This window comes from Tachypleus tridentatus, chromosome 10, assembly GCF_004210375.1.
Source record: "Tachypleus tridentatus isolate NWPU-2018 chromosome 10, ASM421037v1, whole genome shotgun sequence".
Classification (NCBI taxonomy): Eukaryota; Metazoa; Arthropoda; class Merostomata; order Xiphosura; family Limulidae; genus Tachypleus; species Tachypleus tridentatus.
In genome coordinates, this window is record NC_134834.1 from 150,148,949 (window position 1) to 150,161,307 (window position 12,359).

The following is a 12,359-nucleotide window of genomic DNA, read 5'->3' on the forward strand; positions in this document are numbered from 1 at the left end:
CTCCTACATTTTCGACCATTTCACAAACTCCTCCTCCTATGTTGTGGTTTCTTCAGCAAACTACCACAAAAATTTGGTTCCTTCTACAAATTAATACTCCTATGTTTTGGTTCCTTCCACATACTACTACTCCTATGTTTTGAACCGTTCTACAAACTACTACTCCTACGTTGTGGTCCATTTTACAAACTCTACCTCCTATGTTTTGGTTTTTTTCACAAATTACTACACCAATGTTTCAGTTCCTTCCACAAAATACACCTATGTTTTGGTTCCTTCCACAAACAACAACTCCTTTGATTCGGTTCTTTCTACAAATTACTGCTCCTTTGTTTTGGTTCCTTCTACAAACTACTTCTCCTTTGTTGTGATTCTTTCAACAAGCTACTACTCCTATGTTTTGGTTCCTTCTACAAACAACTTATACAATATTTTGGTTCCCTGTTCAAACTACTACTCCATTGTTTTGGTTTCTTCTACAAACTATTACTCCATTGTTGTGGTTCCTTCTACAAACTACTACTCCTCTGTTATGGTTCCTTCTACAAACTACTACTCCTATGTTTTGGTTCCTTATACAAAGTACAACTCCAATGTTTGAATTCATTACACAAACCTCTTCGTTTTGGTCACTTCCAGAAACTACTACTTCTTTGTAGTGGTCACTTCTACAAACTAGTACTCCTTTGATGTGGTTCCTTCTACAAACTACTACTCCTATAATTTGGATCTTTCTACAACTTAATACTCCTATGTTTTGGTTCCTTTTAGAAACTACTACTCAAATTTCTTGGTTCCTTTTAGAAACTACTACTCCAATCTTTTGTTCCTTCTACAAACTACTCTTCCTATGTTTTGGTTCCTTCTACAAAATACTACTCAAAATTTTTTGGTTCTTTGTACAAAGTACTCCTCCTATGTTTTGGTCCGTTCTGCAAACTACTACTCCTTTGTTTCGGTTCCTTCTAGAAATTACTATTCCTTTGTTTTGGTTCATTCTATAAACAACTATTCCTTTGTTCTGAGTTTTTCTACAAACTACTACTCATATGTTTGGTAGCTTCTACAAACTACTACTCGTTTGTTGTGGTTTCTTCTACAATCTACTATTCAAATGTTTTGGTTCCTTCTACAAACTACTACTCCTATGTTTTGGTTCCGTATACAAACTAGTATACAAACTACTACTCGAATGATTTGGTTCCTTCCACCAACTACTACTCCTTTTTTTAATCCCATCTACAAACTACTATTCCGATATTTTGGTTCCCTGTACAATCTACTTCTCCATTGTTTTGGTACCTTCTACAAACTATTACTCCATTTTTGTGGTTCTTTCTACAAACTACTACTCCTGTGTTTGGTCGCTTCTACAAACTACTACTCATATATTTTCGTTCCTTCTATAAACTACTACTCTTATGTTTTGGTCCCTTGTACAAGCTCCTCCTCCTTTGTTTTGGTTCCTTCTACAAACTACTACTGCTTATTTAATATATTCTTTCCACTTCTTCTCACAGAGACTAGAGTGCAAGAATCCAGAGCTTCACAGGTAGTATAGATTATATAAAAATACTAAAATAACCTAATTTAATGCACCAGATAAGTGTATATACTTGACTCTTATTCGGTGTTGTTTCCTTTAATATCAGTAGCCCCTGTTTTCATGATGTTGATAAAACAAACATCTCCGAGTTAATTCATGTAGAGTCTGGATGTTTTATTTAGGAGAGGAGTTCGTTTTTTTCTGGTCAGTGAATCGACTAAAACACATAGGAACATATAGGTTACTCAGGTGTACTTACAATCACGCTGGACGTTATGTAAGCAGTCAGCACGATGACCAAGCTGATGATAACTGCTCGCGGAATTGACTGTTTTGGGTTTTTGGCTTCCTCTCCAGTGGTTGCTATGATGTCAAATCCGATGAATGCATAGAAACAGGTAGCTGCTCCAGCCAACACCTGGAAAGGTTAATCGAGTAGTTGGTTTAATATGTTCTGACACAATTTGTACTACAGTTCAAAATACAGAGTGTATCGAAAACATGTATACACACTTTGAATAATTATAACTCACTCAGACTTTCTTTTTTTTACAGGTGCAACTGATTTGAAGTAATGGCAGAAACAAAACTAAGCTTTGAGAAAAGGAAATTTATCTTAAAGTGCTACTGGGAGTGTGAGAAGGTAGCTGAAGTGTAAAGACGGTTGAGAAGGGAGTTTCAAACAGATTCACCAACGCAACTCACCATTACTCACATCAGAGATAAGTTTGGAACAAATGGAACTGTTCAAAACGTCCATAAAGGGTGTTCTGGAAGACCGTGGTCGTCCACGAGTCTCACACGAGAGGCAGAACTATTAGAAAGTCTCCACCAATCCCCAAGAAAATCTGTTCAGCAAACAGTCCATGAGATAGGAATACCAAAATCCAGCGTCTATCGCATGTTGAAGCGTGTTCATTCGAAAAGTCTTGTTCCGGTATTAGTCCACGCCCTTAATGAATACGATTCTGATCTGAGAGTTAAATTTTGTGAGTGGTACCTGGCCAAACAAGATTGTCTGGAGCGATGAGGTCACTTTTAAGTTAAATGGCTCAGTCAATAGCCAGAATTGCACCTACTGGGCACCTCAGAACCCGCATGTTACGGTTGAACACCACGTAAACCTACTAGGGTTACAGTGTTGTGTGGATTACCAACACTGGGTGTAACTGGACTATTCTTTTTCGAAAACACAGTCACTGGTCTCCTTTATCAAACTTGCTGCAAGAATCTGTTGTGCCACACATTCAAGAGCAATTTGGAGATGAAGAGTTTTATTTCCAACAAGATGTAACACCTCCCAACTACCATCGTAAAGTGAAGGCCTATCTTGACGAAAATTTGCCGAACAGATGGATCAGGCGAAGAAGTAGCACTGAATTTCCCCCACGTTCACCAGACCTCACACCTCTGGACTTTTTTTTTTTTTAATGGAGATACGTCAAAGACAAAGTTTATAGCACAAAACCTGCAACAATCAATGAGCTGTGAGCAGCAATTGAAAGAGAATGCATCGAATACCAAATGAAATGATTCGTGAAGTTTGCAATTCCATCTGTCCACGTTATCAGCGGTGCCTGGATCAAAACGGTCATCAGTTCGAACACCTGCGATAACTCAAAAGATTCCACACTTGTCTTCGTAAACTTGGATTATAAAACCTGGATATGCATATCTTAATAAACTTTGTATTTATAATCATTCAAAGTGTGTATACATTTTTTTGGGACACCCTATAGTTTAACCCTGTTATTTAACCCGTGATAACTATGTGACAGTTCCAACACTAGTCTTATAGTTATTAAATATGAGATAAAATACTAAAACTGGTTTACATATTAGAATTAAGGAAATATTTTGAATTTCTTTACGGTGTCCGGTTAGAAATAAATCGGCTTAAGCTTTGCATTATAAATAACAACTTAAAAAAATCGAGATAATTATTCAAAACTGCCACCTGTTATTTTACTGTGTATTTATTTTTGTCAGTTACAATTTGTCAATAAACTACACATTTCTCTGTTCACTAAGTGACGAAGCTGCCGTAGTTCAAATAACAAAATAAAGAAACTGTTATATTTACTTGAGAATAATGAGTGAGCAAATTCTTTACGACTTTTTCTTTGTTTTGAATTTCACGTAAACCTAAAGGAGCGCTGTCTGCGCTAGCCGTTCCTAATTTAGTAGTGTAAGACTAGAAGGAAGGCAGCTAGTCATTAACACCCACCGCTAACTCTTGGGCTACTCTCTTACCAACCAATATTGGGAATGACTGGAACATTACAACGCCTCCACGGCTGAGAAGACGAGCATGTTTGGTGGGAAGGGGATTCGAACCCGCAACTCTCAAATTACGAGTTGAGCGCCTTAACCACCTGGCCGTGCCGGACCCAGATTTTGATGATACATACAGCATATGAAAATTCATATCAATTATTTATACATAAAACATCAGTATCGATTGCAGATGTTGTTGTCGTTTTTAATTTTTAAAGTTCGTTTTTTCACACACCACTGATTTGAATTCTGTAACCCAATCGACAAAAACTCGAGATACAGCAAAATACTCCATGTTACATGATTTTACCATAAACGTTAAGCCTACTGGTTCCCAATGCTTTGATAACTTTCTGCGTTTGAACTAAAACTAAAATTAATGTCGATCGATAACGAGTGTCAAGACGTACAACAGTAGTAAAAAGAAGACAAACATTCAAACAGAATCAAATCACTACAAGTGACTACTAAACCAAAAATCATTTGAAATATACTCACCCCTGACCAACCGTACGGTAAAAAACCTCCATGTTTGGTCCAGTTGCTAGTGTCAACGTAGAACAGCCCTGCTCCTATCACAAACGCCCATACTGACAGGTTCAAAACGTTTAGAATATTGTTAAAACGAAGTGATTTTTTAACACCCGCCACTAGAAGCGCTGTCATCAGAACAGTTATGATCGCTGCAAGTAAATCTGGAGTATGACCTGCAGGCAACAAAAACAGGAACATAAGTAGGTGTACTTCAAACTTTCAGTTTTAATTGCTTATAAAATAAACTGAAAGTTTTTCCTTCATGTAATAACAAGCATTTGACAAAATTCACGAAGTTTTACTAAATCCTTAATTTGAAAAACGACAGATCGAAAGGCTTAACAAAGCAGACTTTTCTTTTTCTTAACGAAGTTGAATGAACACTATGAATGAAAGTCAGATGGATAAGCGATTCTTCTATTATTCACGTGTTCCTGTAATTCGTACATTTACGGTATGGTTACGTTTCCTTCTCGACATAACAGTTATACTTAGATTGCAAGTGACACGTTTGATACTGAAGTACCTACCTATAACGGTCCCTAAATAACTGCTGATGACGTCACTGATGGCACCGCCACACATAGCATCGATACATGCACTAATTGCGCATGCTCCAGCAGCAGTGCCAATGAGATATTCTAATATCATGTTCCAGCCAATAACAAAAGCGATGAATTCTCCGACGGTGACGTAACTGTACATGTATGCTGACCCAGAAGTGTGAGGGACTCGAACTCCGAATTCAGCATAACACACACCTAGGGTGAAGAAAAATAAAATATACGGTGGTCTCAGTTTGTTGTTAAGCACATAACTACACAGTGAGCTATGTGTGCTCTGTCCACCACGGGTTTCGTTCGAGTTTACTTTCTAGTGATAAGTTTCATTTGTTTGTTTGTTTTATAAAATTATAAGTTTTACAACAAGGATGACTATTGTTTTAACACGTACGACATTTTCATTGGTGGTGCGAACTACACATTAGGGATTTTAATGGCGCAGAAGGTTTTTGGCGTGAAACCAGTGATCCACAACAAATAACTTACTTAGATTAAAGAATCGATAATGGTCACTGATACATGTACATATCGATACTCTTTGATTTGATAGATTATTTATTTGTTATCGAAGAGAAGAAATAGAAAAACTGACTAATTCGAACTGCAAACGTACTGGTGAAAAATATACAGAAATGTGCCAATCTAATTGTTAATTGTGGGACTGTTTGGTTTTTGTTAGCGTCAGGGTAGTGTAACGTTGTGTTCAGAAAAATGTATTTTTTATTCACATGTTCATAGATTCCGGAAGGGTTTTATGGTGTCGTTTTTACCTTATCTTTAAATGTGCGTCCTGTTTCACCGATGTAAAAAGGCAGGAAATTGTTACATTATATTTTGTAAATGTTTCCTGGTGAGATGGTTTCGTTATACAATTTCCTTAACACGTTTAATTTTCTTTTCCGGGGTGAAAATAATCTAGACGTTATTTTAAGGTTATAATCAGGTGCTAGTCTTGTCCAAGTTTCTGATAAATGTATGCTAACGACCTATATGTGCAGTGTCAGAGATTAGGTGCCCTTCATTTAGTGGATTCTTTTGAGTGAGTTTGTCTGTTAAAGGTGCGTGTCTTCCTTCCCTTTCTCTTGGTGGGTTAAGGTGTTCGAATCGTAATCTGAGGTTCGCGGGTTCGAATACCCGTTGCACCAAACATCCTCGCCCTTTCAGCCCTAGGGGCATTATAATGTGATGGTCAGTCCGACTATTCGTTGGTAAAAGAGTAGCCCAAGAGTTGGCGGTGGGTGTCGATGACTAGCTGCCTTCCCTCTAGTCTTACACTGCAAAATTAGGGCCGGCTAGCGCAGATAGCCCTTTCTCTTTATTTCAAATTCGTCAATAGTGTGTGTAGCTAATGTGACAGACAATTAGTTTGTTATTCAAGCATTGAGTTAAATGTGTAACAGAAGCAGTAAGTTTAGTGTGTAACTTCATCGATGTTTTTTCTGGTGTATACTAAAGTTAGAAGGTTTTTTAGAGTGCCTAGCTTCTGATGTATTACACGATTGTAAAACCAGTTTCTGGAATTTGCATTGCATGCGCTTCGTGAACTTCAGTGGCAAAACCCTGGTGATTTAATTTTACGTTTAAAAAATTGTGTATTTATTTTTCATTTTCAACAGTAAATAAATAATATATTTATGGATGTCGTTTTTATACGTTGATGGACTTTTATTTGATCACCTTCACAACACACGAGACGCCATCTATCCAAACAGCTTATCCAAATATTTACTACAACTGTTTCCCATGTACAAATTTACCCAATGTACTGCTATTTTTTGTTTCATGTTCATCTATAAATTATACGTAAATTCACAAGATTTGATATTCACATATACAAGTAACCACTATCGATTTTCAATTTAAACACATCAATAGAATGTTGAACGTTGGCTACAAATACGACATTATTTAACGTTACGAGTGCAGTTGAGAATAATCGACACTCCATACTTGTTTAAAATACGTTTTCTTACTTTAAAGATCGCAACTTGTAAAAACAACCACAAGTACATACGTATAAATACACAAAAAATTAGCGGAAATAAAAATATATTTGGTTTTGGTTTCTTTTGAATTTCGCGCAAAGCTACTCTAGGGCTATCTGCGCTAGCCGTCCCTAATTTAGCAAAGACTAGTCATCACCACCCACCGCCAACTCTTGGGCTACTCTTTTACCAACAACTAGTGGAATTGACCGTCACGTTATAACGTCCCCACGACTGAAAGGACAAGCATGTTTGGTGCGACTGGGATTTGAACCTGAAACTCTCGGATTATGAGTCGAGTGCCTTAACCACCTGGCCATGCAGGGCAACTTGTTTGGTAATAATTATGGGCTTGATGTTGCCCGTTGGTTATGATCCGACTTTCAATCTCTGGGTTGCCCTTTCAACTGTTGGGGTGTTACAATGTTACAGTCAATCTCACAATATGTTGGTATATACGACTTATCTGTGACAAGCTCTGGTCTCTCACCTTTACATTAGGGGGGGTAACATAGACAACTCTCGAGTGGCTGTGCGTGAAAAGAACAAAACTAAACTAGAAATTAAGAGATAAAGCGATATATATGTTAACAACAATAGACAACGTGTTTGATAACATAGAAACAATGAACACATTTCGCAGCAACAATAATGCGCTTAGCAAAAAAAAAACAATAAATAGAAATGTTCGAGAAAACCAGCTTTCTCGCGAGAGTTAACCCCTTTACTAATGTTAACAGTGCCCCCTACTGGTGGTATGTTGTCCTATTGATTTCTACATCACACATTGGTTTGTTCTCTCTAACTGTCGATAAAAATCCTCTACTGTCGTTCCTTTTACCTCACTAGTGCAGAGAAGGTCGATATCGAGCCATTACAGTTGTTCCTGATCTGATAAAAATAATTCTCTCTCCTGGGACATAAATACACGTGACGGTTTTAACATGTAGCTACTTAGCTTTCTTACATCCACCTGAGAAACAACCACTCTAAAGTATATATAGTACTGTCAGTTACATATATGATGTTAGAGAACTTTCCAGCTCCATCAGTGCTGCTTTATGTCACTCAGAAACGTTAGAGATTTTGTGTTAACACATTATGTTAGTTATGCCTTTTTAGCAACTGGTTAGTTGTTGCCTGTGGGATTGCTGTGGAATCGGAATTTTTCAGTTAAAAATAAGAATGGGTCGATGGCAGAAAGCATGATCTATATACTACAAGACCTTCATCAATATGGTTGAATTACACACGAAGACTAGTGTTAAACAAATGTTTTTCATCTTTTGAATCCAGTCTAGATATGTAACATTTATATTGATCGTTGGTATAGTGTACAATCTAGAACGGAATAGCTAAGACTTCTGTAGAACATAAGTAGATGGATTTGTCAACTCCATTTCTTTCTGCAACTTTCAACTATGGTTGTCGTAGCGGTATTGTAGAGAACACAGAAAAACAACAGTTTACTTATAACAAATAGTAATGCAGGCAAACTTTTCAGAATTCTACAAATTCCATGTTAAGTATTTGAAGCAAACATATAAAGAACTGCTTCATCCCTAAGTAAATAAATTGTTTGTTTGTTTGTTTGTTTGTTTGTTTTTCGAATTTCGCACAAAGCTACACGAGGGCTATCTGTGCTAGCCGTCCCTAATTTAGTAGTGTAAGGCTAGAGGGAAGGCAGCTAGTCATCACCACCCACCGCCAACTCTTGGGCTACTCTTTTATCAACGAATAGTGGGATTAACCGTCACATTATAACGCACCCACGGCTGAAAGGGCGAGCATGTTTGGTTCGACGGGGTTGCTAACCCGCGACCCTCAGATTACGATTCGCACGCCTTAACACCCTTGGCCATGCCGGGCCCAGTAAATAAATACAACACATTATTACATTAAGACAACATAATAAAATCTCTTCAGAGTATAGGTTTTACCCAAGCACAGGCTGTTGGATCAAGAACTTTGATTAATATAAATAAGTTAATAGTAATATCAATATCTGTTTAACAATAAACAGAAGCAGTAATACGCTATTAATATAATAGTGTATTTATTAGCAAGTAGAAACAATAATATACGTAAATAACACTGATAGATACAATAATATATTTTATTACAAGTAAAAAAATAACAGATATATTTAGCAACACCAAAGTAACAGAAGCTAGAAGCCATGTTTCAATATCCATGGTGGGTAGAGCGTAGATAGCCCTTTGTGTAGTTTAGTTCTCAACTACAAACAAAAACAACTAATTTCTAGAAACCGAGTGAATTATGTTGTTTCTTGAACCCTTTTTTTTTAAATTTAAGGAAACCAAAGACAATTATACATTTCACTGGTGTAAAGGCATCATTTCGTTTCACCACATAGTGACGGTTTCATGTACACAACATTACCTATTTTATTGTTCCACGTTTTTAGATTTAAAAAAAATATTCCATTCTTCCAGAAACATTCTTAACAATAATTAACTTTGTGTCCAAGTTTATTGGTGAAGAAAACAATCCGCTCGGTGCGTCCTGAATCTCTCTTAAAAGCGATTAGTAAGTATGGCAGCACTCTACAGGGGGAAAATATATGATCATGGCTGAGCTCTAGAGACGGAAACAAGAGCGTTAACATTATAATTAAACAATGACTGGAAGACCACCAGATGTGTTACCGTAGGAAGGACGACGGTTTGGAGGAATTTCAATAAATAATGTTCTATGAATCAGGCAAAGAGTTAGGCCTACGTTTGTTACAGGCGCCATGTTGCCTGCTCAGTTGAATTTCCTGCCGAAACGCACACGTTTTATTAATAGTTGTGTGTAATATTCCATTTTGTTTATTCCTAACTTAAGTGAGGTTTATCTATGTTAAAAGCTTCTAACTCAAAGTTCTACACTAATTTAAGCTTTTCTCATTTCTTCGAGCTTTCATGTTTTTGAGCTACACCTACTATCAGAGCACGCTGATGTTCTATCCACAACCAAAATGTTCTCGAGTTAATAAATATGTACATAAGTTCTTTTAGTACGAGCACGAGTTTCCGATCTAATAAATGTTCACAACTTAACAAATACATCTACCGTTAACAAGTTCAAACCTGAAAAGAGTGAAGCCACAGCAGCGACAAGAAAAGACAGGATGACTCCCGGACCAGCAACATTTTTCGCCACCATTCCGGAAACAAGGTACATTCCTGTTCCAACGCAACTTCCGACTCCAAGAGAAGTCAGATCGAGGGTGGTTAGACATTTCTGGAAGAAAAGAAACACAAGAAGAAACTGATCAAAATAAGTTCACATTCCTTCTACAGAATATTCTGTAACAGAAGACAAACAGACACATCAGTTCATGTTTAACAGAAGATACTAAGTTGATACTAAGTCCTGAAACAAAACAGTCAAATATGACTTGATCTTGACAAAGGAATCTCCGTTACTAAACCTAATTTATATAGAATGTATTCAACCTTAGATATACAATATACAATAAATTCTATCTCAGTTATAAATATACAATAAATTCTACCTTAGATACATAATCAAAAGCAGATGCTACCTTAGATATACAATATAAAACATGTCCTACCTTAGATATACAATATAAAATAGATCATTCTTTAGATCCTATCTTAAGTTTATTCGATGAATCCTGAGGGAGGAGGGTTACTATAATGCCTCAAATGCTGAAAGGACGAACGTGTCCGGCGAAGTGTTTTGATCACGAATCGCAGATTGCAAGTCCAATAATCTAGCTCCCATGCCAGTCTCTATTAAATCTAAATATGTTTATTATAAACTCTTAACTTACTTTTGATGCTTGAATCTTGAGCAGAAGAGCTTGTCTGAGAAGATTATTTCTCTTAATATAGAATTGTTACAAAAACTTCTGTTCCTAAATTGGCCTAAAACTTACTTGCAGTTTGGTGTCTGCTTCAGAGTCAAGGAGTTCAGACGAAATGTCCTTAGTCCTGATTAATTTTCCCACGAGGAGCAGGAGCTTTGTTTTAATCTGATTCAAATTGATGGCAAACATGGAAGATGTTTTGGTCTGAAAACTGATTAAATATACCACAATCAATCCATCAAAACCAAGACTAACAGACGTCAAACTCGTTATGTTATTATAATTATACGAGCACTAATTAAAACACCTTTTAAGTTTGTAAAACCACATCAAGAAAAACAAGTTCTCGATAAACTGTAGTGATTCAGGCCTGTGGCTCTAACACAATCATGAAACACAAATAATTATCACAGGGATTCTAAAAAAAACTTTTTTTTTACTGTTTTCTTACTTGTCCTCCTTGAAAAATGACTGGTTATCCGGTTGCTTTATTACTTACCCTTTTATATAAATTACGTTTTTCTTCTGCTTTCTTACTTAGCACATTGTTTTCTTACTTATCCTTCTCTACAGATAACTTATTATCTCTTTTGTTTTTTCATTTCAACTGATATACTCTTGTTCTATTGTTATCTTATATTCATAATTTTATATTTATTTTCACCGACAAGTTAGATGCTTTATTTTTACTTTTTCCTTATCGTTCTCGCAGCTTTGCTCTTGCTTTATTCTCTTTTACTTACATTTCCCTAAAGATGGGATGTTATCTTATTGTTTTACTCATTCTTCTCGATAGATAAAACTGTTGCCTCTTTCTTCTATTGGAAACACACTATCAGGAAGTACTATAGTGCTTAACGTGTAGGTATGAGCAGGTAAAGTAACGGGCATTGCATTCAATCTATTACTCTATGTTGCTTACAAATAACTGCTAATGTTGAGTTATAGTATTACTTACCAAGTGTTTCATCCATTCTATAATAATAATATTATTTTGTTATTGTGCTACATGTTTTTTCTGTGAGAAAATAATAAAAATAAAAACCAATTTAGTGGTGAGTTCAGTTTACAAACTTATATTATTTAAGTTTCATAAAAAAGGTTTAATATCTAGTCGCTAGATGGCAGCACAAATATTCTTATATAACGACCGTTTGCTACTTTTCATAAACATGTTGATATCTGCCAAAACAATTTCACTATAAAGAAACAAAGAATAATCTAAACTATTATTTAAGATATCAAGGCATTGTAAAACCGATATACTTGTTTAGCATGGATTCTGAGTTTCTAAACATCAGTTTCTTAATTATCAAAACTATGGATTTTGCACTTTTGCTGAAATCTTCGTTGGGGTCAAGGCCAAGAGCTGTTTATGTATATTTGTTATCATACTCCATGGCTTGAAATTGTATAATGTCCTTTACCCTAACATGTGGTCAAGTCGATTGTAAGCACATGTAGTGAGCTGGGATGAAGTTTGAAGTTGTGAATACCGTAAATATTATCTTAACATCAGTTCCAGCATTTTGATGTACTCATACCGTCCTAAAGAAATCATTCAAGCTTCACTTCACCTCCGCTAAGGTTGTCCAAAAGTAGAAAACTGATCT

General features: G+C 36.2%; 1 protein-coding gene across 1 annotated transcript in view; it reads right to left on the minus strand.

The window, feature by feature from the left end:
• LOC143228539 (uncharacterized) overlaps positions 1–12,359 on the minus strand; it is a 68,907-nt gene that overhangs the window by 41,171 nt on the left and 15,377 nt on the right. Inside the window, exons 2-6 of the mRNA XM_076459781.1 lie at positions 10,816–10,957; positions 10,001–10,154; positions 4,888–5,118; positions 4,322–4,530; positions 1,806–1,964 (exon numbers count right to left, since the gene is read on the minus strand). Of these exons, the coding sequence (XP_076315896.1) occupies positions 1,806–1,964; positions 4,322–4,530; positions 4,888–5,118; positions 10,001–10,154; positions 10,816–10,935 (873 nt within the window). The 5' untranslated portion in view covers positions 10,936–10,957. The remainder of the gene's footprint in view (positions 1–1,805; positions 1,965–4,321; positions 4,531–4,887; positions 5,119–10,000; positions 10,155–10,815; positions 10,958–12,359) is intronic.